Source organism: Oryctolagus cuniculus, chromosome 15 (assembly GCF_964237555.1).
Source record: "Oryctolagus cuniculus chromosome 15, mOryCun1.1, whole genome shotgun sequence".
NCBI classification, from domain to species: Eukaryota; Metazoa; Chordata; class Mammalia; order Lagomorpha; family Leporidae; genus Oryctolagus; species Oryctolagus cuniculus.
This window is the reverse complement of record NC_091446.1, coordinates 13,431,407-13,455,955: the sequence shown is the minus strand read 5'-3', so window position 1 is coordinate 13,455,955 and position 24,549 is coordinate 13,431,407. Positions and strand designations below refer to the sequence as shown.

The following is a 24,549-nucleotide window of genomic DNA, read 5'->3' as shown; positions in this document are numbered from 1 at the left end:
TAGTGTCTGAGGCATTTCCCACGTGGCAGCCACTGCGGGAGAGGGCAGCCGTCACCTACTCCGTGGCACAAGCTCACACTTTAGAAAGCAAACGTGTGGCTGGAGACGGGCTTCAAGCACGTGCTCCAAGAGGGTGTGAATTACTTTTAGAAAATGAAATTAGTAACATAAAGAAAGGAACTCTTATTTCATGATCCAATTTGTCATCGAATGACTGTTTCGACTGGAGACTGGCGGGCTGTGACCCTGCCGCCCGCGTGCTGGTGCGCAGGCAGGAGCTTCCATTCTCATGTGGGTGTCAAGAACACCACTTTCAGGCCCCGGGGAAGCACTCTCCTCTCCGTCTATTATATTTCTGTTCTTCATAAACACACATGATCCTCACATATGAGCAGACACTTGATCTTCAAGTTGTAATGTCAGGATTGGAGGGCGAAAACAGAAAACAATGGCTGCAGGGAAGAAGGTGTAACCATACTCTCAGAATGAACAGCAAAGTGTTATTTGATGCATTATAAACACACATGGCGGAGGCGCCCGTGAGCACAACCAATTACACTGTCAAAAAGAGTGAGCCTAATGGCAACTGGAAAGAAAACAGAGCAAAAACAATCATCCATTAAAAAAGTCATATTTAGAAAAATATTCTCCTTTCATTTCCCCATTAACTACACAATCAACGGAGCTCTGTTCTTACCAGTATTCCTTTTAGCTCATTCACCGCACTTTCGGAGCCTTTTGCAGATTCTGCCTATAATTTCAAAAAGGAAAAAAAAAATTACAGAATCGCTCAGTTCTGTGACCACAAACAAAGACACATGCAGGGCTGTGCTGGTGAATTACACTGGCGACATGGGAGGTCAGACATAATTTTTAAATTCTTTTCTATGTCTTCAGGTCAGGAAAGAGTATCAGCCATATTCACACTCCCAAGCAATATGGAAAATGAGAAGCTACATTCAAAGCAAAAGGGAGTCAAGCTATCACCTTCTAAATACTGTTTGCTTACCTCTTGGTCATCACAGAAGATAGAAAAATTTTTGGTAAATACCAGATTTCAAAGATTTGGTTCCAAATCATTCGGAACTTGTTAACTGTAAACTGTCCTCCGTGGCACTTGTGCCAGGAAGCGAGGAAGAGGAGGAGGCCGAGCAAGCAGAAGGCAAGTGCCAGGGCGGAAAGCCTTCTCCGCTTCCTTGGCTACAAGGCCAGCCCACAGGGGACCGCTGTTGGTTAATTCCACAGCAGCACTGAGTGGGGAGAGTAAGGACCAGGGAAGGACTTGGCTGCCGACACAGCAGACGGCCTCTCGGGTAGGCAGCCCTGGGCCTGCACCTGCTGAGCAGACTTGCAGGCAGGCATCCAGTCTGCACGTCCATTCTCTTCTGGCCATACCATGAAGGAAACCGAGGGAAATAGAATTCTGGGTCACAACTGCCTGCCCCTTATTAACCTGGAGGTCTCTGTGAATCCCTCAACTAATTTCACAGGAGGAAAACAGCCCTGGGCTCTCCTGCCCTGCCTCCCTCCACCAAGGACAGAGAGAAGGAGAAGGCACAGGGCTGGGGGAAGCCGGGAGGCGGGCGCACCTGGGAGGGCTGTGGGCCCTCTGCTCTCAGCAAGAACACAAGAGGCGCCATGGCAACCGTGATCCTCCCCTCCCAAAAGATAACCAAGGGCTGAGAGCCTGGAGACCGGGAAGGGACGAGTGAGAGGCGGTGCCTGTGCTCAGGTGCGAATCAGACTAAGGCATTCTCTCTTCACGGCTCAGGTTCGCTGTGAACATCGATGCCCTCGGCACTGGGCAGAAGCTCTAAGACACTCATCTCTACCACGATGACACCAACGACGTCACCGTCAGGCAGTCATGCCAGTCGTCTAAGGCACACTGGGGGCAAGCCGTGACTTCTGAACAAATGCCCTGCCTAGCGCACACTCAGCGGTGCCGGCGTGCCACCCACGCTGCCCTCTGACTGCAGCCACCTCTCAGGGCTGGCCATGCTCCTGACTGGTGACGGCGTCTCAGGAGACACGGAGGGTCCCAGGCCCACAGAGCCCGCCTGGGTTACAGGTGCACAACTTCTTCCCGGCTTAATCATTACCAGCAAAACAACCCAGGCTTCCACAGAGCCAGATTCTGACTTGACACGGAGTAACGTGGGAGTGGGGGAGGGCCCGCGGGAAGCGAGAGAGGGCACCAGGGCACTGGGAGAGTGGACGCGCACAGGGGACGCGGCTTGTGCCTGAGGAAGTTTTCCCCCTCAGCTGCATTTTTCTCTAGTGGCAGTCTGGTTTTGCTGAAAGTCATCAAAATGTATTCTTTCCCACAGCGGCACTCAGACCCTCGTCTTACAGTGTTTTCTCTCCTATGTTCTTCCATTTGATCCTGCTAACAGCCCCGTGAGTTAGCCCGGGCCCAGGCGGGAGGACTCTGCATGGCTGGCCAAAGCTCTGTCCGGCTGCAGTGGTCGTGATCCGCCCTGGAGGTGGCTGTGCTGTCTTCCCTCCCAGCTACGGTGCACACCAGGGCCGCTCTCACCTGGCCTGGCTGTGATGTGAACCCCATGACCCTGGGACAGACACATCCAAGAAGGTGAGGAGGGCGGCCTTCGAGGGAGAAGGAACCAAAGCTAGTGTGGTGGGAAGATGGAGGAACAGTTTGCTGACATCTCATTCGAGTGAAGAAAGAAAGCAAAGCAAGGGAGGACGGACGACGGCCGGGAGGGCAGGGGAAGCACTGTTCCCGGAAGTTGCCAGAAACTCCATCACGGGGTCTGTTTAATGTGGACGACACAGAGGAAGGGGGCAGTGCTAAGTCAGACTCGAGACCCCTGCTGTACCCACTGGGGTCTTGTTCAGAGACACTCGATGCTCCACAGATACAAAATTTCCTCCTTGAAATGGCCTGAAATACATGTGCAACAGGAATGCCCAACCTTGAAGGAAACCTCACTGCTTCTCACAGCCTGTCTTGGTGCTGTTCTTGTCCTTATTACATGAGCTGCGCCCCCTCAAACTGGCAGCTTCGGGAAGGCAAGGACTCTGCTTTGTTTGCTGCTTCACCTCCATGCATCTGGGGATGCACTGGTACACAGAACAACCAGGAATCAAAGAACAGGGACGGCGCCAAGAGCCGCGGGTGCCACGGCACAGCGATGTCAGCACCCTGCCCGCACGGACACAGCCAACTTCCACGCCGATCTGTGTTCAGCATGGCCCAGATCAAACCCTCCCAGAACAGGCGTCCACAGATGCGAAAGCTTTTAGGACACACACGGCTCACCCTAGGCTGTGACAATCAGTCCTGCTGTAGCTTTCGTCAAATTTCAGATTTTTACGTTTTTCAGAAAGGAAATTCTGGGGTGGGGGAGAGAAGAAGCATCCGTCAGTGGCCTACCTGTGCCTTGGGCCTGGTCGTCTGATTAACGGGTCTGAGGTGAACCCCCTTTTTAATTCTATCCATCATCTCTTCCACTGCTTGCCTCTTTAGATCTGTGACTTCTTCAGCTGTCCAAAGAACACATACAAAAGTCATGTTTTATTACAAGAAAGCAGCCAATCCCTATGGTCGGTAACTTAGAAACACTGCACCGTGCAGAATATGAGTAACTTGTAAAGTTAACAGCTACCAGCCAGCACTTTTGTAAAATATATGTATACTTTTAAATCAAAGATAAAATCAGAAATATGAGAGTTGTAAACATTAACACCGAATATGTAGCATGGAAGCAAATCAGTATGGCCATACGTGTGCTAAAGTAGATTTGTACACCTGACAATGTAACAATCTGAAATGCTCTTGTTCTTTAAAAGTCCAGCTTTGCACCTAATCCCAAACAGTCACTCATCTTTGTCTCAAAGATGCTGCTATAACTGCAGCTACACCGTATGTCAAAGAAATCAGCCCAAAGAAGGAAAAGTTACCAAAATCCATCTGAGAAACATGGGGGGAGGGGAGTCAAGGAAGTTGTTTCCTCACTGGAAGAAGCCCACAGTCAGAAAATGTGCAGTAAACAGCTGAGATCTATTTTGAAGCTGCCGTCTTTTGTTGAGAAATCACATGGAAAGGAAATATTTAAGACAACCTTTTTCACATCTTTTTAAAATCATCAACCATTAAGAGAAAACATTCAGGGGCCGGTGTTGTTGTGGCACAAGAGGGGAAGGTGCGGCTCCACTTCAGCCGTGGAGGACGGCCAAGTGCTCGGGCCCTGCTGCCCGCCCGGGAGGCCGCCTGCCCCGGAGGCCTGGAAGAAGCTCCTGGCTTTGGCCTGGCTCAGCCATGGCCCTTGTTGCCATCTGGGGGAATGAAACAGCAGATGGAGGCTGGCTCTCTCGCTCTCTCTCTCTCTCTGTAGTTCTGACTTTCTAACAAACAAACAAATTTTAAAAGAGGAGGAAGAAAACACCCGGGGTGGGCAATCAGCCCAGTGGCTGGGATGCCGATCAAGTCCCCAGGTCGCAGCAGAGTGCCTGCAGCACTGGGCTCCCGCCTCTGCCCCGCCTCCAGCTTCGTGAGGTGCAGACCCTGGAGGCTGAAGGAAAGGCTCAAGGACTGGGCTCCTGTCGCCCAAGCCGAGACCTGCACTGAGTTGCTGGCTCCTAGCTTCAGCCCCAGGCAGGGAACACAGCAGGCATTTGGGGAGTGAACCGACAGATGGGAGTGTCTGTGCCTCCCCACCTCTCTCCCATGTATAGGTCTCCCTCTCCCTTTCTTTCTGCCTCTCAAAGTAAACAAAAATGCACATACACACAAATTTTCAAAAAAAGAAAACATACATCTAGCAATGAATGCAATTAAGCGACTGAATTTGATAAAAACATTGGCAAATATCTAACCTTTGCACCACCGTACCGTACAAAAATAGCAACAACAAAACTGCTGAGACACGTATCGGTTAGATGCAAACAACTCAGGTGACCTTCAGCTTAATCTGGATGGTGAGATTTGCTTCGCTTGCAGAACAGGCTGACCAAAAGCTCTGAACCATTTGGGAATGTTTATCACCACAGCGCACAGCTCCGGATGGCTCTCATGTCCCGCTGGCCAACACATTCACATTTATGTCGCTCCAGCAGAACTCCCACACGGCATCTTGAACACACTCTGCACTGCCTGCTGTATGGCAGCCACGCAGTCAGTACGTGTGGACTGACCTCTGAGTTCTGGCATTAACCGGCTGTTGAGATTTTTCCTGCCCGAGTGGGAGTAAACCCCAAAAACCAAGGCGACCACAACCCTGTGCCCAGGCCAGTTAGCACCAGGATCAGCCTTTGTGCTAATGAGGCCTAAGTCACAGCTTTTTTCCTTGCTGTAAGGTCCTTCTCTATAACCCTGGGAAGCCATTCTTCTTAAGTAAGTGCCTTGGGGAGCAATAAGAAAGTCTAGAACTTTCCATCAATCTGACCTCTGCAGACCACAGTGATGGGATCATTGCTGTGTTCAGTCCTGACTTCAAATGCAGTGTGTCAGGCTCAGCAGCTGCTGAAATAGAAACTAGAGCAGGGCTCCCCATCCACAGGCTGAGACCCCCAGGGACGTCTGAAACCACGCACAGCACCAAACCCCATGTAAGCTTCTCCTCCGACACACACACCACGCATCGCCTTTCAGATCCAGAAGTCAAGAGTCTCTTTTGCCAGACGTGGGGAACATGGCCACCAAAGTTGGAACCCATCCACCGGTGACGGGAAGATGACAGAACTGCGGGTCGACCCACAGTGTGGTCCTGAGCAGCGTCTTCCGGGCAGCCTGTTCTGAACACTCACGCAGGTCAACAGGGGTGTGAGGGACCCAGACTGCGGGAGAAATTCACGCGTTCTTCTCCTCACCCACTCATTCCCTGTGCACTGCGCGCGCGCGCGGCCCTGAGCGTCTGTTGACCCGATTCAAAATCCCGGGAGCTGAAACCCAGCTCTGCCAAGCACCTGGTTTGGGTACGGGATTTACCCCTGGGAATTTAGAAAAGAGTCTCAGAAAAACGCTGGCTTTTGCAGGAAGCCTGCCATTTTGAGCAGGACCAGGAAGAGGTGTGTGATGATGGGAACACAGCCTACCAACAGATTAGCCCTCCGTCAGCAATGCTGAACCCAATTAAACGCACCACACAAAGCCTAATGAAGGCAGACAGATGGAGAACCGTGGTCTACAGCATTCAAAGCTGCTACAGCATCTAACATAGCAGGAATTCCAAGTGGTTCCCTATATCTGCTTGCCAGAATCTCAGTGATAATTCCGGGAAGTGTGCTATCTGTATTGTGTACAGATTAAAACCCAGGCTTTAATTTCTCAGCCTTTTCCAAATGTGCAGGCTTAATTGGCCTCAAGGAAAAGAAATCACTCTTATCAGATTCCCTACTCAGGCACAACACAAGGCAACGCTAGGTTAGCGGCACAAGCTTTCTCTCTCGGCGACCCTGGTCGTGAAATAGCAAAAAGCAATCCATACAAACTTCTGAACTGTTAAGCAGTTCTAATAAATCGGCAAGAGTCACCCACGGGGAGCTCATGGTATGTTTTGTAATTCTTTCTGCAATCACGCAGTTGGTAATTGTCTCACAAAAGCGTGTAATCAGGGGGACAATAGAAATATGTAGGGTCCTGGAGATTAAAGCAAAGGGACAGATGAAGACAACGGGTCTAATGTTATTGAACTGCCACAGAAAACAAAATCAAATGTTCTCTGAGTTAGTGCTTCAAGGTCAGTCTTGGATCAAAAAGCTCCATGTAATTAATTGGGGCTTAAATTTTAAGACCTACTTGAAAAATAAGTTAGCTCCTCCAAAACAAAACAAAACAAAAAAATGAAACCCTCAGACAAAACCATCACCTTGTTACTCAGTTAAACCTCTGTTATTACCCGGAAGAAATTGAAATGAATTTCTCAATTCCACGGGACTACTTTTCTCTTTCACTTTTTTTAAGGCATTAAAGAAAATCTTATGCCACTGCAACACACGAAATTTCTAAAGTACCCATGTTCAGATCTGACGTGAGGTCATCAAGGTAACGAAAGCTCCTTGACTTCAACAAGACAGCAGGAAGCTGCCGAATGGGAGGCAGGCTCAGAAAGCCGGTGCAGGTTCCCTGGTGATGGAGCGGCAAGGTTCCTGCTGAGAGAGAGACGCAGCCCCACCCCCACTCGTTCTGCAGTGAGGCTGCGGAGGCTGTGGCTCAGAGTAAACCCTCCGGGAGCTTGCAGTCTGCAGGGGCACAGGTGTGGGCAGAATTCAAACGCTGGAGCCGGGGCACTGGCGAGGAGTGGGACAGAACTGAGAGGAAGCCGCTCCCGCAAAACACGGCAGTGCGGCACTGACCCCGGCATTAACTCACAGGGGAGGAAGAGACTACAGCACACAGGTCACCCGTCTGGAACCTGCACAGGGGCCACACAGGCAGAACAGCATCTTGCTGTCACTACCAAGGAACGTGAGAGCAATTCTGGAAGGGGGGAGGAGACGAGCAAAGGCACAGCGGCTGAGCGGAAAGGCCCAACCCAAAGCGAGACAGGCCACGAGATGGCAGGCCGAAGCCAAAGCCAACAGGCAGAGTGCAGGGTGTGGATCCTGTGCTCGTGCAGGACGTCTGCAGAGGTAGGACAACCGGATCAGGCCCGTGATCGGAGAAGCCGGCACAGCAATGATATGGAAAAGGGGGCCGGGAGGGAGTCGGCCAACCTGGGCTTGAACCAGGCGACTCCACCGGGCCTTGTAGCCAGCAAGCGCTGAGCAAACCCTGGGGAGTCCAACGTGGGCTCTACAGTCTGTGGGCATACAGGACAGAGCTCCGGGCCGGCCTCTCAGGCCTCGGCTCTCCGGAGGCTGCACACGCAACTGCTGACGGCTCTGTCAACCGGCTCTGCAGCAGGCCACGGCGCCTCTGCCTCAACCCCTTCTCCCTCCGTGTCCAACTCTCCCCTGAACTGTAGGGTCCTGTGGCCTCCCCTCCCCAAACAGTGCCTCAACCTACCGTGACGTCGCCCACGCCACCATCACCACTCCCACGCACCGCTGCACTGACTCCCGTCCACTCCCCCAGCCCAAACCCTCCCACGCTGCACTCCTACTTACAGCCTGTACTGCCCTTAGAAGAAATTCCAAACGTTGGCCACAGGCCCGAGCTCCCTCTCGCTCCCTCTCGCCCCCACTCGCCCCACGGTCAGCCCGACCAGCTTCCTTCCAGTGCCCTAACGCGCTGAGCCCCTCCCTCACACTAAGTGCAACTACTCCGCCTGACAGTTGCCCGGGTGATGCCTAGGCCACCCGCCTCATCTCAGAGCCTCTGACAGCTGCTGCACAGTCCCAACAGAAACTGAATTTGAAGACAATGCATCCACCTGGTCGGCCACTTGTTTATTACTCCCAGCCCAGCACAGCAGACAGTAACGTTTATACTTTGTATCGGTAATGTTTATACTTTGTGTCTCCAGCACACAACACCCAGCGGGTAGCTAGCTCAGCTGCTATCAACAGCAAGAATTCCCCTCCCCACCCCGCCCCGGGACGCCCCCATCTGTAGTTCCTCCCTCTCTTGTCCTTACACACCAGAGCAGCTCCCAGTACCCCTTCTTCCCAGTGCATCCCTGGGATAAGCACCTGCTTCTCTCCTCTGGACACACAGGAGAGCTTCACGGGTACCGACTGTGAACTTGCACACCTCCCTTTCAACAGCCTGCACGCAGTCAGGAACTCAACCAAGACGCGAATGCAGAAACCGCACGACGCGAATCACACGGAACCAGGCTTACCTGCTTCTGGCTGCGCTGCCTTTTCTTTCTTAGCACCACTGCCACTGGGGTGGGATCGTTTCCGGATCATGGACATGAGAGATCTTCGGAAGGAAGAAAAATGCAGGACATTACCGGAGGCCTTGTGACTGAGAAACTAAAACATGTAGAATCTAAATCATCAGTAAAAACATGACATTTCTGTAGGCGCAGTATTAAAGTAGTCGACTTTCTCCTTTCACTAACACTAAACTTTTCCTCATTTTTCAGCAGGTAAATATGTCTCATCCCTTCTGTGTAAAACCAAGTTAAGGAATGGAGGGAGAGGACTTCTGTAGCTACTGGTACAAGATATAACACATCTGTAAAGGAAAACACAAAAATCTTCGGTCTCCATGCGCCAACGTCCAGAGGCAGCTGTTGATGCGCTGGGTTTGCAGCAGAGGGGAGAGGGGAGAGGGAAGGGGAGAGGGCCAGGGAGTGCCTCAGAGAGGAGGGAGCGCGTTGTCAGCACACAGCGCCCTGGGAAACGTGGCCACGGACACCCTGGAATCTGCTCGATGCAGACAGAGTGTTTTGTGATAAAAATGTATTGGGACCACCATCTCTCCGGTCTGTGTTTTAAAAATATCTGTAAAATACAGATTCTGATCAATCTGACCACCTTACAATTTTTAAACCTTTGTATGTGAAAGACTATGGTAAGTCACAAAGATAATTCACAGGACATATAAATTACACAAATCAGTGAGAGCGAGCAGAGAACCCAATATATATTAAAAAAAGGACAAAAACCTGGAAACTCCACAGAGGAGAATGCCAAAATGTCCAATACACATAACGAAAAAAGGGGCCTGACTTCACTGTAATTAGGAAAACACAAACTAAACCCATCCTGCAGTGCAAGTCTACACTTAACAAGTGGACAGACTGCAGCCTGGGAATATCACGAGTCGGTGGGCAGGGGAGGAATTCTCGGGAGGAGGGTAACAGACACTGATGGTGCCACTGCGGAAAGCCCCCTGGCTTCATCTAGCGCAGAGGAAGAGGACTAGGAGCCGGGACCCCCAGGAACCGGTACGCTGGGCCGGGAACACTCGAGTAGCACTGCCGTGATGCCCCCAAACCCTAAGAACTCCAGTGTCTGTCAACAGCACAATGGATTCGCGTGGTACACTGTGCATCAATGAACACGGAAGGACTGCAAAATAGTGTCGCGTGAACAGAGCAAGACACAACACACACAGGACAGTCCCAATCCCATCGAGTTTCCAAACAGGCCCTGGAGACGCTCCTGGCAGTAGAGGAATTTCTGGGGCTCACAAAACACAAGCAGAGCACACTGGCACGCTGGACAAAAGCAGGGACTCCGGGAGGGCCTCCGAGTGAGGTCTCCCTCTGACCTTCCCCCGTTCCCTTCCCTGGAAGTGATTCGTGGAAACCAGAATTGCTCTTCCCCAAGGTAAGCCAAGCAAACTAGAAATAGTGCCTGCCCTTCCTGTGCAGGTACTGGCCCTAAAGGAACCCTCTGAGGCACCCCGCCTGACGGCAGGCATGAGACCTCATTCCAAAAGGGGTCCTGCCCCATGCCTGCAGGCGAAGGAATGTGCAGAGAGGCCAAAAAAAACCAGCCAGGCATCCTCAGGCGGCCCCTCTCAGCCTGCTACCATCACACCCCACCCCTCTGTCGTCAGTCTACACAGCTGTCTGCTTCTCACTGAACCCCATCACACAAGCTTCCTCTGGTCCTTTGGGTCTGTAGTCTGAAGGCTCTAGTGTCGGGCCAAACTCTGAGTCACCTGGACCTTGCTACAGGAGTGCTGGCTACAACCCTTCTGAGGGGTGAAGACAGGTACCACATCCTTTCTGCCCCTCAAAGGATACGTGTGTAGGCAGGAAAATGTTCCTTTAAAAAAAGACAAGTAAATGGGCCAGCGCCGTGGCTCACTAGGCTAATCCTCCACCTGTGGTGCCAGAACCCCAGGTTCCAGTCCTGGTTGGGGCGCCGGATTCTGTCCCGATTGCTCCTCTTCCAGTCCAGCTCTCTGCTGTGGCCCGGGAGGGCAGTGGAGGATGGCCCAAGTGCTTGGGTCCCTGCACCCGCATGGGAGACTGGGAGGAAGTACCCGGCTCCTGGCTTCGGACAGGCGCAGCACCGGCCATAGTGGCCATTAGGGGAGTGAACCAACAGAAGGAAGACCTTTCTCTCTGTCTCTCTCTCACTGTCTATAACTCTCCCTGTCTCTCTCTGTCTACCTCTGCCTGGCAAAAATAAATAAATAAAATAAAAATAAATGATCATCACAAATGGCAGGACAGTGAGTAGGGAGGAGTAGAGGTGGGTTAGGCAAGGACCCCAGAGGCCGGCGTGGCTCTGCAATGTGAGCGGCCTGCTGAGCACACGAAAGCTCGCTGTACATTATTCTGAAACAGTGGCTGTGTCCCTTAGACATTGTTGTTATTTCCCACGTAAAATGATGGCCCTGAAAAATGAATCAAGAATTTACCAGCTGCACAGTGGATGTCTTCCATGTAGTGAACGTCTAAGACACAATAAGGCTGAGGGAGATGAGCTGGGAAGTCAGCCAGGGAAAACAAACACTCAGAGGACAGGAGTGGCATCACGCAGTCCCTGGGAAAAGGGATGCCTGGACACACAGAGCGACACCAGCTCGGACGACATGGCAACCCAGTGTGTGTTAGCGACCTATTTTTAGATTTTTTTTACTTTATTTTAGTTTATTTTTAGTTTCCACTTCATCCCCTTTCTCATCATACTTTCTTAAACCTCCCAAAGAGACTGGACCATCTCCCATAAGGCACAGTTAACAATAATCAGATCCTGAGCTACCCCAGTCCCCACGCTTCTGACTTCTCCTGGTTTCTGTCCCCTATGCTCACAACGACCAAGAACGGAATTAAGTCGTTTCCACAAAAGTTGGAGATTCTAATGCACACACAAGTTTAAAATGAGCACATCTCATTCCAGAAGCTACAAGGAATGAAATAGGGTCAGCTCTCTTTGTTCGCTTTTCCCTCCCGTCACCTGCGCAGTCCATGGGTGAAGCAGGACACAGGTCCGTGTGGACCTGGGGGGAGGCGGGCGGGGCCCCCCTGAGGCTGTGGCCACCCGCTGCTCTGAGCCCACCTCTGTTTCTGGAAGGAAATCCTGACAGTGCATTATCAGGAAGTGAGCTGTACTGCTCCGAGTATTTCAATATGTTTACCTACATGGAGTAAACAGACACACTCATCAGTGCAAACCACCTAAGGGGATGAGAGAGTGGGGCAGGCACTGTGGTGTAGTAGGTTAACCATCTGCCTGCAGTGCCAACACAGGCACCACTTCGAGTCCTGGCTGCTCCACTTCCAATCCAGCTCCCTGCTGATGGCTTGGGAAAACAGGAGAAGATGGACCAAGTGCCTGAGCCGCTATACCCACGTACAGACCAGAAGAAGCCCCTGGCTTCGGATCAGCCCAACTCTGGCCACTGTGGCCATTGGGTAGTAAACCAGCGGATGGAAGATCTGTCTCTCTCTCTGTCTGTGGTAACTCTGTCTCTCAAGCAAATAAATAAATCTTTTTAAAAAATGTTCTGAGTTGAAGCACAGGCACGGTGCCCAGAGGAAAATCATCTGCAATGTTGAAAAGGAGCCAACCGTCCCGATGGGGCTCAGACTACTGAGCAAATGAATAGGGTCAGGGTTCCAGAATGGAACCAGAGCGCAGGTCCTCCTGGCCTCAGGCCTCAGCCTGGAAGGACAGCAGTGGCTCTCCTGGGCCTCAGCCTGGAAGGGCAGCAGTGGCTCTCCTGGGCCTCAGCCTGGAAGGGCAGCAGTGGCTCTCCTGGGCCTCAGCCTGGAAGGGCAGCAGTGGCTCTCCTGGGCTCCGGCTTGCTGGCTCCCCCTAAGGTCTCAGGACCAGTCAGCCTCTCTGATCTCACGAGCCAGTTCCTCACAGTACACCCATGCGTAGCTCTATCTACCTGTATCCACAGCTCTGTACCTACAGTCTGCTGGTTCCATCTCCTGGGGACCCCCAACAAACACACCCATCCCTCCCCAGGAACCACACACGCCAGGACCTGCTTTACTTTTATTACCACTGGGAAAAATGAGCAAAGCACGCTTCTTACTCTCGTCCTCTTTCCTTCCTGTTGTCCGGTCAAACGAGCGGGCAAGGAGAGGGTAAGGCAATAAAGCCACTGAAAAAGCCGATGGGCCCTCATCTTCCCCCCACTCACTTTGGGGTAAAACAAACGGCTTGGGAACAAAGTCGGAGCACCTCCACCAGTGCACTCAAAGCCCACTGAAACGCAATACACATGCAAGGATATTTGACAAGAAAGCATTCCTCAGCAAAAAGAAGAAAAATTCATTTTTTCCCTGAAAAATCATGTCCTTTACTGTTTAAAATTCTGCTTGTAATAAAAATCATTCACATTTTTCAATAACAATTTTCTTTAAAGAGCCTTATACAAGAGTTCATGCTTGAGACATTCGTGGTCCTGAGTTCCACATTCATTTCCCACTGTAACCATAAAGAGCTCTTTGCAAAACAATTCTATTTAGGTTATACTTCACTTTTAATTCCAGGGGCTCTCCACAGTTCTGAGACTAAAAATTACAGGCCAACAGCAAGATTCTAAATTGCTTTTTCATAGTTCTCCCTCCTCACAGACAGAAGTGACCTTTCCTATCAGCTCAAAATTCTGGACCTTAGAGAAAGATCAAAGTGACGAATTTCCAATTTTAAATGTCAAATTCAGAATATCTCCTACAGACTTAGCTACCCAGGAGAGAAGGAATTTTAAATACCTGGAATTCTTTCAATTGACTCTCAGATCGATCACGTGTAAAAATTATGTTGCCTTAACGACTTCAATGGCTTAAAGTAGATTATGTCATACCTTACTCAGTAAGGAAAACTAATGAGAATCTTTTTAAAAGGCAAAGTCCCACTTTCAGAGTTGTGTGGGAGGAACACGCTATGCATTCTATTCACATGGATCAGCAAAGGTGCAAAGTGTGAATAAATGGCCTCTCTGTGTGAAAGGATTAAACAAATCGCATGAGTTAATGAAAGGTTAAAAAAAAAACACCTTGCAAAAGTTTAAATGCTGTTTGTTAAAGAATAAATCATTTCTTTAAAAGCAGCCAGCATCACTCACGACCTGAGGAGCTAAGCTGTCTCCCTGGCAAGCAGGCCGCCTTGTGCAATTCGGCCGGCACACGCAGAACCATAAAGGCGGCAAAGTCTTCCTCCGGTGCGTTCTGGTGAGGCACCCAGTGCCACGCACCCAGTGCCACACAGCCGTGCTAGGCTTCCAAAAAATGCCAATCCCTGTTTGCAAACACGATTTCCTGTTTGCCAGAATCTAAACATAAATTATTTTTCTTATGGGTGGTTCCTCCTTCAGCATTTTTAAAGGTTTAAATATAAGGTTAGAGATAGAAATAATTAGCACTTTTCATTTAATTACTGATTTATAACAATTTGCGTTTAAGTTTTAATTTAGTACTTTCACTTCTAAAAGAACTGAGCACACCAGAGCTTTTCAAACTCAGATTAGTGGAGAAAAAGATGCAAACATTCTAGCGAAGCTCCAAATTCCTTGGTTTTACAGGAAATCCCAATGTTGTAGGCTGAAATTCACAGAGCATCTAAGATGGAAAACCCAAGTGCAGCTCCTGGAACACAGAAGGCACGCCAGCTCAGAACACACGTGCAGGCCACGGAACTGCTTCGCCAGATGTTTTTTAAGGCCCACACTATACACAACAGTACTTCAAAAAGTACATGGAAAACGGCAATTAAAACAATAAGTTTAGAGGTGGGCCTTCTGCATAGCATTTAAGAAACGCACAGAATGCCTGCAACCCATACTGGAGTGCCTGGGGTTGGGTCCTGGCTCCACTCCCAGTTCCAGCTTCCTGCTAGTAAGCACCCTGGGTGGCAGCAGGTGATGGCTCAAGCAGTTAGGTCACTGCCAACGTGTGGCAGACTTGGACTGAGTTCCCTTAGGCCTGACCTGGTTCTGGCTGTTGTGAGCATTTGCTGAGTGAACCAGTGGATGGGAGATCTCTCTCTGTCTCCCTCTGTCTGCAACTCTGCCTCTCAAGTAACTAAATAAATCTTTAAAAAGGTTTTCAAATTTATTATTTAAGAGACTAAGAGACAAAGAGACAGAGGCCGACAGATTTCCCACCTGCTGGTTCATTCCCCAAATGTGCACTATGGTCAGCTGAGGCTGGGCCAGGGCCGGGGCCAGGAGCACAACCCAGGTCTCCGGAGTGAGTGGCAGGAACCCGGCTACTTCAGCTCCAATCACAGCCGCCGCCGAGGGTCTTTCCTGGCAGGATGCTGGCGTGGGGAGCCAGAGCCAGCAGCAGAAGCCAGGCACACCAGTGTGGGGCAGGCTCCGTAACCACCAGGCCACAGGCGAGCTCGCTCCAGGAACATCCAAGATCCTCAGACACTAGGAGGAGCATCACACTGACCCTCAGAACGTTTTCCGAGAGAAGCAGCACCTGCTATCTTAGACTTTTTACTGCCCTGTGACCTAAGCTGATCATTTAAAAATAAATCAATAAAAGATAATACCATTAGCAAAGCCTTCAGGTCCTGTGCCAAGAGATAAGGTCTGAGGCAGAGTGGTCTTCCCGGCCGTGCTTACCTGATGGGGTTGGGAGGCGGAGGGGGGAGTGGCGGTGGAGGAGGAGGGGGTGGAGGTACTGAATTCTCAGACTGGTTCACGCGTTTCTGGAGTTCGTCCACTGCAAGGAAAGCAAGCATTCAGAAGAAAGCGGAAATAAGCAAGTAGGCCTCTTTGACACATGTAACAAAATATATAACCTCTCTCAAAATCAAGTGCTTTTTATTAAGGCAAAGTTAGAAACCTCAGTAGGAACTGCAAAACTTTTCACATTTTTTATTATCTGGCCTATCACTAATGCAAGAAGGGCCATTCGAGCAAAATGTTGCCTTCATTTTGCTGAATACACAACTTTCATAAAGAAAAAACTCAGGGCCAGGTGCTGTGGCGTAGCGGGTGAAGACACAGCCTGCATATGGGATGCCAGTTCGAGTCCTGGCTGCTCCAATTCTGATCCAGCTCTCTGCTGTGGCCTGGGAAAGCAGTAGAAGATGGCCCAAGCCCTTGGGTCCCTGCACCCACATGGGAGACTGAGAAGAAGCTCCTGGCTTCTGATTGGCTCAGTTCCAGTCATTGCGGCCATCTGGGGAGTAAACCAGCAGATGAAAGATATCTCTCTCTCTCTCTCTCTCTCTCTAACTCTGTCTTTCAAATAAATAAATAACTTTTAAAAAAGAAAAAAGAAAAATCTCAGCCAATGCCTGAAAGGTAGAAGATAGGACTGAGCAGGCTGAAGAAACATCTGTTAACAAGGAGTGTACTACTCAAACGCAGAGACTGCTAAGGCTTGCCGCTAGAAGTGCAGTGGCCGAGAACTGATTTCAAAGATGCCCTTGAGCTGCAAATCTGAATGGCTGCACGTCTCTCCTCTGCTTCCTCGTCCTCCAACACTGAAAATTCCAGAGTCCTGCTTTGTAACCAGACTCCGACACCCGGATGTCTGTAACTCAGAGACTTCCTGGTCTTGTGAAGAGCTTCTGGAAATACAAATCGCTCACTCGATTCATTCAAGCCATGCACGAATCCGGTTTCCTGAGCAGCAGCCATGGGAAAGGGCCTGTGCAGGCACGGCGCTGCTGGAGCCCGTGCCCAACTCCCGGGGACTCGGTGCAAAGTGCTCTCCCAGGTGCTGATGCCGACGACAGGGGCTCCTGTGCAAGTACTGTGGCAGTCTACACCCGCAGGCAACTTGCCTGCTCACTATCCAGGACTAGGGCACTCTGAGGGTCTGTCCATTTCCTGCCCCTGCCCCTGCCAACAGGCCGCACTCCCTAACAAGAACCCTCCAGTCATTTCATATGCGATGTCTGTCAAAGGCACAGTGCGCTCGCTGCCCTTTGCATTTTTCAGGTAGGGCTGGGCATAAAACACAGCGCTGAATCTCAAGTGTCTCAGGCTTCCACCTCTTCAGTTCACCATCAAGACGGCCTCGGCTACAGGCTACTAAAAAGAACGGCGATTTTTAAAAAATAAACTGTATCCAAGTTCCACTGTGGGTTACAAAGCACTGAATTTTTTTTTAAAGGAAAAAAAGTCTATATGGTTCTTCTGTACATATTTCAAAACTCTAATGTAAAATTAACCAGAACGACTTGAAGTGAGCACTGCAGCTGTTATAAAGGGAACGAACCAGCCCCCTACAATTACCCAGCTCCCAGCAGAGCCCTGGACCCAGGCCCGCACAGGAATCCGACTCACCTTCCTGCTAAGCCTTCCACAGCGAAACGAGCAAGTCCTTAAGAACCCCCAGGCGCTTTACAAGTTTTCCCATTTAATACACGTATTGTTACCCGTTTCCCGGTGAGACGTGAGACGTGATATAGAAAGTATTATTTCATGTGTGGAATTAGATACCCAAGATGAAGGTAGTACAAAAAAGGTTAACTCTTTTCCTCAAAAGTGAACAAAATCCAGCGAGTAGGTAGTGAATGCTCCCCCCGAGGGCGGGCCAGCGGCATCTTTGTGCCTGATCCTGCACGTGAGACTCGCAGAGGCTCTGCAGCTCACTGAATGGCCAGAGTGAGGAACCGAGGGCTCGGCTCGCATCGCCGCGCCTTCCCTCACACTCAGGGATCGGCCAGGACTGGCTAGTTGCTGCAGCGGGCGGGCAAGCTCCCAGGCCAGCGACCACGCACGGCGGCCCACGCAGCCCACGCCGCGCTCCTACCGGAATGCTTCAAGTTCCTGGCCTTCTCCTCCGAGCTCTGGTACTTCAGTTCCAGCTCCTTCTTGTCTTCCTCCAGGAGTTCCAGCTGCTGCTTGAGGCTGTGGATCTCTTTGTGCAGGGCTTCGTTTTCCAGCCGCTCCTCTAAGTCTTTGACCTGTAAGTTACAAGCAAACTCTCGTGGGGTGATGGGTTTTCCTCTTCAAAGAAAAGAAAGGGGAAAAATAAATTGTTTTTAACTTTACAACAAAGATTCTACTCTGTCCTGAATGCCACATATATTCTGGGTATAGGTAAGACTTAAAATCATTATCAGCTCTTTAACTTAAACTTACTATAGGGGCTGGTGCTGTGGTTCAGTGGGTTAACACCCTGGCCTGAAGCACCGGCATCCCATATAGGCGCCGGTTCTAGTCCTGGCTGCTCCACTTCTGATCCAGCTCTCTGCTACGGCCTGGGAAAGCAGTAGAAGATGACCCCAGTCCTTGGGCCCCTGTACCCACGTGCGAGAGCCGGATGAGGCTCCTGGCTCGGTGCAGCTCTGGCTGTTGTGGCCAATGAGGGAGTGAACCACTGGATGGAAGACCTCTCTCTCTCTGTGTAACTCTGATTTTCAAATAAATAAATAAATCTTTAAAATAAATGAATAAATAAATACCAGCCACTTTAACTTTTAAACATGGGTTCCCAAAAGTAAAATACCTAAAACTTCATTGAAAAAAGATTAACGCTTTTGTATTCATTTTCAAGAGAAAAATTCAGGTGGTATTTAAATCTCTGAAAGTCCCAATTTGGAAGCAAGCATCAAAGCCTCCAATGAAGCAAAGATCTCTGGTCCAACGGCACCAACTTTGGGAATCTGCTTTAAAAAGCCCTCAGACAAGCCTGCGAATAAACACACTATGGTCTTCTTTGTGACGGTGAAAGCTGGGATATGCTGAATGTGCACAGCACTGCTGATCTAATAAACTATGGTATGTTCATTAATAAAATGCCACACAAGCATTTCAAAATCACATACTTGCTATATACTGCCATGAGAAGATGTTACCATTATAAAATGGTGCTAAGGTATTATTTCATTTGAACAAGCAATATATACAAAATACATACACATAAAATATATTTCTGTATAAAATTTAGGTATGTATTGAAATGTGGGATTCTTGGGTAATCTTAACTTTTTCCAACATTTAAAAAATTTTTCTTAAAAGGAACATATGCTATTTTTTAAAAAAGATTTATTTATTTATTTGAAAGTCAGAGTTACACATAGAGAGGAGAGGCAGAGAGTGAGAGAGAGAGAGAGAGAGAGAGAGAGGTCTTCCATCTGGTGGTTCACTTTTCAATTGGCCGCAATGGCCAGAGCTGCGTCAATCTGAAGCCAGGAGCTTCTGGGTCTCCCATGCGGGTGCAGGGGCCCAAGGGCTAGGGCCATCTTCTATTGCCTTCCCAGGCCACAGCAAAGAGCTGGATCAGAAGTGGAGCAGCGGAGTCTAGAACCGACGCCCACATGGGATGCCCACACTTCAGGCCAGGGTGTTAACCTGCTGCGCCACAGTGCTGGCCCATAATATATGCTATTTTTTAGGACTGCAAAAACAATGCAGTTGTGTTTTACAAATTGCTTACTTGGCAAGGAAAACTTACAGACAGGTAAGAAATACTGCAAGCCCCTTGCATGAAAGATTTTCCAGAATAAGGGGACAGCAGAAGTCGTAGAAGTAGTGACTGCTATGATTCCATTCGTAAGTTGTATTCCGTCTTCAGTACCCCCCTCGACAAGGTGTCCATGCCACTTTAGTCCTGTTCCCCAGAACACTGAGTGGGCTCTAGGTCTGTGTTACTTACTGAAGGAGTTAACTGCAAATGCCTGGACTTTTTAGAGCAAAAAATTAAATTCTAGAATAAATGTGGCAGGGGAGGACATTCTCTTTCCCTCTTTTAATGTGAAAAGGTAATTCCTACCTACAGGGACAAGAAAAGAGAGAGGAAGGGAGGGAGAGGGACAGAAGGGGATGGAGGGGGGGAATTCTCCCCTCCTTCCCTGGGCCAGTGCTCTCTCCCGGGGCCAGTGCTGGTGTCCCCACCCACCCACCCACCCAGAGCCACTCCTCCCATGCGCCAGCATTTCCAGCTGAGGACAGAAGGAATCAGCTCACCACCACATTCTTAAAAACTTCAGAATCAAATATTACTATCGCTCAAAGAGACTGACAGGTGATCACAAACAGTAGCTAACAGCCGTTTCTTCACGGCTTGTTGCAAGCAGTATTTTATTTGTTGTTTTATTTCTTTGATGGAGATGGGGGGAGAGAGGGAGAGACAGAGCTCCAATCTGCTAGTTCACTCCCCAAGTGCCTGCAATGGCCAGGGTGAGGCCAGGAACTCAATCCAGATCCCCCCACCCCGACCCGGGGTGGCAGGAACCCAATTACTTGAGCCATCACCACTACCTCTGGCGGCTTGCACTGTCGGAAGCTGGAGGTGGGAACCCCACCCAGGCACTCTGATGTGGGATGCGGGCATCTTAACTGCTGCCCACCGCTGATGCAATTTTCCCTAAGTGGCTTCTTTAATTTCAGCCTTTATTCCACCCCCGCCTCCTCCTCCCTGCCCAGCGCCATGACTGCACAGCACACAGGCAGCCGTGTCCGCTGAAACAGCTCCACTGAGACACACGGCAGCACCCACTCAGGAAGTCTCTAAACACATACATTTGTCCAAGTTTACAAAATCAGACGTGCTCTCTAAACAGTTCCTACTGATGTGGGCCTTTCTTCTCCTCCCTCTCTGAATAAAACCTGTGCCCTCCCATCGAGCACTGTTACCCCAACACACCCTCCTGATGTGTGCAGTCTCTAAAAAACACAATTTCTCCTAAAGTCAGATTCCCACAGCAGGCATTACCCGATCTGCTTGTGTACCAGATCGCTTTCTCTCGCTTCTTCTGACCCTTTGGACGATTTGCAGATGACTAGGGAGCCTACAACGGTGTGCTCTAAGTTTTACTTGGACAATAAATTACATTCACATGGTAGTTATTGTTTCCTAAAAATCGATGGAAGAATCTAGTGGCTAGGGCAAACTACCCAGCCACAAGTGACTGGATGGGCTCCTCTCCTTTTAAGTGTGAGTGTGAATGTGTGTGTGTGAATGTGTGTATGTGTGTGTGACTGTGAATGTGAGTGTAGTGTGTGTATGAGTGTGAATGTGAGTGTGTGTTATGTGTGTGTGCGTATGTCTGAGTGTGTGTTGTGTGTATGTTGTGTGTGTGCATGTGTGTGTTGTATGTTGTGTGTGTGCATGTGTGTGTGTTGTGTGTATGATGTGTGTGTGTATGTGTGTGTACACCTAAGAGTCCAGAAGACAATCTCTTACCTTCTGCTGATGCTGAATTCGCTCTTCTTCAAGGAGCTGGGTGAGTTTTGCATTCTCGTCTAAAGCTTTCAGAAGCTGCTGGTCAGGGCCGGAGCTCTGCAGCAGAAGGTGGCTTTGTCTCTTGAGCTTGTTTTGTTCAATGAACATCTGCAAGAGTTCATTAAAGTGTACATATCAATCAATGCCACCTATCTTCATCAACTGCAACTTAAGCAACAGCAAAACGGCTGTAGCTTTTATTCGAAAGCTAAAAGCCAGCCCTGAATTATATAACAATTTTAAAGGTAGTAACTGCTGGGGCAGGCATGTGGCCCAGTGGTTAGTTAAGATGGTGCTTGGAGTGTGCCCCTTTCCTGTAACACCATCAGCCCACTGGCCAAGAGCAAGCTGACCAGGGCAGTGAGTCCAGGGATGCAGCAAGGCAGGGGTCCACCCTGTGGCACAGCGGGTTAGGCCACAGCCTGCGATGCCGGCATCCCACGGGGGAGCTGGTTCCTGCCCTGGCTGCTCCACTTCTGATCCAGCTCCCTGCTAATGGCCTGGGAAAGCAGCAAAAGACAGCCCAAGCGCTTCGGCTTCTGGCACCCATGTGGGAGACAGAGGTGGAGCTTCAGGCTCCCAGATTGAGGCCATTTGGGGAGCAAACCAGCAGATGGAAGTTCTCCCTCTCTCTCTGTAATGCTGTCTTTAAAAAAACAAAGGGGAGGGAGGCAGCGCTGTGGTGGATGCAGCGAGCAAGGCCGCTCCCTGCTCCGCTGGCTGCACCGCCGGCGTCCCTTAGGTGCACCGGCTGCTCCACTTCCAACCCAGCGGCCGGGAAAGCAGCAGACAGCCCAAGTACTAGGGCCCTGCATCCATGTGGGAGCCCTGGATGAAGCTCCTGGCTCCTGTCTGGCCCAGCCCTAGTCAATTCAGCCATTTGGGGAGTGAACACTGGATGGAGGTCTCGGTCTCGGTCTCTCTCTCTCTCTCTCTCTCTCTAATTCTGCCTTTCAAATAAATAAATCTTTTTTTTAAAAAAATGGAATAGAGCAAAACGGCAGTGTGGGGGCTCTAGGACTCATTCTAAACTGCTTTTCTGGGTTTTGGTCTCTCTCAGGAAAAAGGACCCTGGAAACCTGTCTACCTATACTTCAGCTTTGCTATTTTGGAGAGGAAAGAGTGCAGGCGCACGGCTTCAAGTCTTGGGGATGTCAGCAACGAGGATTTCTTTCGTCAGCACCCCCTTTCCACCCATCACTGAGGCTGACGGCCCCAGCGGGTGAACAGCAAAGTGAATCAGCCACACACGCGCGTGTAAGCGAATCAGCCACACACGCGCGTGTAAGTACAATCGTGCTGCTTCCTTCTATCTCCTCTGCCACTGCCTGGCCTTCACGTTTTGCCTTGATCTGCTTTGCTTTCTAGCATCAATGTGTAAACACACGGAAAACTCAATGTCTTCAGGTAATCTGCAGGCCTGGTCACCATCAGCCAACCTGCTTGCTTCGGCAGTGGGGGCGGCGTGCTAAACCTCTCCTCCCCAACTCGCTCCACTACTTATTCAGTTGCATTATTTAGGCTCCTGCAGCTTTTCTGGAGGACGGTGATGCACTTCAATTCTTTTTTCTTTCTTCCAAGTAGTAGGGGAATAGTATTTACTCACCTTCCATCAAACTCTGAATAAAATGAATCATAGTATTTCCAGTCAGATGTACTTGGACTGAACCTTTTGCAGAGTTCATTGCTAGCACAGCTACAAGCACAGAAAGAGCCCGGAAAAACCCATAATCTGATGTTCAAATGCTACCCCCGGAGTGCTACACTTTGTCCTCCTTCTACCCCTGGATCCCCACCAGGACTGCTTTGATGTTTCCTTAACTCCCTTTCTTTAACTCCCAGCATGCACACAGACTCAAAATACAGACCCCGGAGGGAGACCTCACTGCAGATCGGCTCCATACCATGACTGCAGCCGAGGGGTGACTTCTCAGTCCCCTGGAAACAGGCCCCAGGGTGGTGAAACGCCCAAGGACTGGGTGTCAACAAAGCAAGTGAACAAGAGGGGCTGCACGTTCATCTCTAAAGTGAGAAGACAGTCATGGCACTGGCAGAAGGCTGGGACACGGGAGGCACGACGTGGCAGTGGTCCACAGCGAGGGAAAGCATCCCTCGCCCAGCGAGCTCCCTGCACCACGGCTGGGGAGAAAGGCCGATACCAGGATACCACCACCTGAGCCAGCCGTGGAGAGGTGTCCCGGCCTCCTGAGCGGACAGCCTATGCTTAGTCCACCACGAGCTACGGGTAGCTCTTAACACAATCTCTTTCCCCTATACAGCATTTTGTAGTTTACCAAATTTTTTTTTTAAATTACGCCATTTGGCTCAGTTCATACTGTCACTCATTCTACACATGATGAAAGGGAAGCCCCAGGAGGCAGAAGGACTGCTCTGAGGTCACAGAACTAGTAACTGATCCCGGGACACCAAGTATCAAGTAAACTTGATACCATTCCACAGCTGCCTAAGCAAGCTGATCCTTAATTCAATGCTAAGTTTGCATTCAACCTCAAAAAAAAAAAAAAAAAAAAAAGCGTTACTATGTCACCCACGAGCACCTTGGAAAACACAGACATCAAGTGGGGTCTCTCCACGGCACCCACCTCTTGTGCAAACGACTCTGCTTTCTTCCGGAGGTCTTTCTCCAGCTCCAGGCTGACCTGCATCTCCTCGTACTCTTCCACTGCTAACATGGACACTGCGGACGACAGGAGGAGAAAGCAGACAACGTGAGACAACCGGCCGGGGGCAGGCAGGGAAAGCGGGGTTGTATGGTTAACGTACAAACTGAGGAAACTTCTGTGGTGAGTGGCTTGGTAACAGCAATCAAAAACCCACAATGACTCATGCCTTTAGACTCAAGGATCCCACTCCTAGGAATGCAGATCTTAAGAGACTCAGTTATGCGCATCCACAGAGCTCCGGATGCAGAGTGCTCTGGGCGTCACTGCTAAAACAAGTGGCAGAGTCCAGCCCGACATGGAAGATCAGTGAACTGAGTTACAAGAAATATTCTCTGCCATCGAAACTACACAGGAGAAGCAGAGTGACTGAAAGACATTCATTATGCTTAAAAAATAAATGTTATAAAAATGAATGCAACGTGAATTCGTTTTTGCTTTCTGTTTAAACTCAGATAAAACATATTAGCAAGCATTTCACAGAACAGGACCCACACAGAAGGCTGAGTGACACAGGGGAAGATGCTAATCACTAGGAAGCAGGAAAACATCTTTCTACACCACACCCCCCAGAGAGGAGATCCGTAAACACGGAGAGATGTGGCCACAGGAAGGCTGCAGAGGACAGAGGACCTCTGGAACACATCACACCAATAGGAATGGAACCCAATACACTTACTCACAAATAATCTGGTGTTACATTGTGAAATCAAAGATAAAAGCTTACATTCCATACAGAGCTTGGAATGTGTAGCACAACTTTCATAGCAGTATGAACAAGCAGCAAAAAAGACTGTAAACAATTTAAATGTTCACCAAGAGGACACTGGAGAAACAAATGCTGGCGCTGACTACTAACAGAATATTATGCAGAGGCGAAAATAAACATCCCCTAGCCGTGG

The 24,549-nt window shown here is 49.8% G+C and overlaps 1 protein-coding gene across 9 annotated transcripts in view; it reads right to left on the bottom strand.

The window, feature by feature from the left end:
- SHTN1 (shootin 1) overlaps positions 1-24,549 on the bottom strand; it is a 162,145-nt gene that overhangs the window by 25,218 nt on the left and 112,378 nt on the right. For all 9 annotated transcript variants that reach the window (XR_007911130.2, XR_011382204.1, XM_051824206.2 and 6 more), the window contains 7 exons: positions 23,570-23,664; positions 20,928-21,074; positions 17,550-17,703; positions 15,404-15,503; positions 8,748-8,830; positions 3,398-3,507; positions 698-751 (listed from right to left, as the gene is read on the bottom strand). Coding sequence is in view for 7 of the 9 variants with exons in the window: in XM_051824206.2 (XP_051680166.1) it covers positions 698-751; positions 3,398-3,507; positions 8,748-8,830; positions 15,404-15,503; positions 17,550-17,703; positions 20,928-21,074; positions 23,570-23,664 (743 nt within the window). In the remaining 2 variants the exon portion in view is untranslated. The remainder of the gene's footprint in view (positions 1-697; positions 752-3,397; positions 3,508-8,747; positions 8,831-15,403; positions 15,504-17,549; positions 17,704-20,927; positions 21,075-23,569; positions 23,665-24,549) is intronic.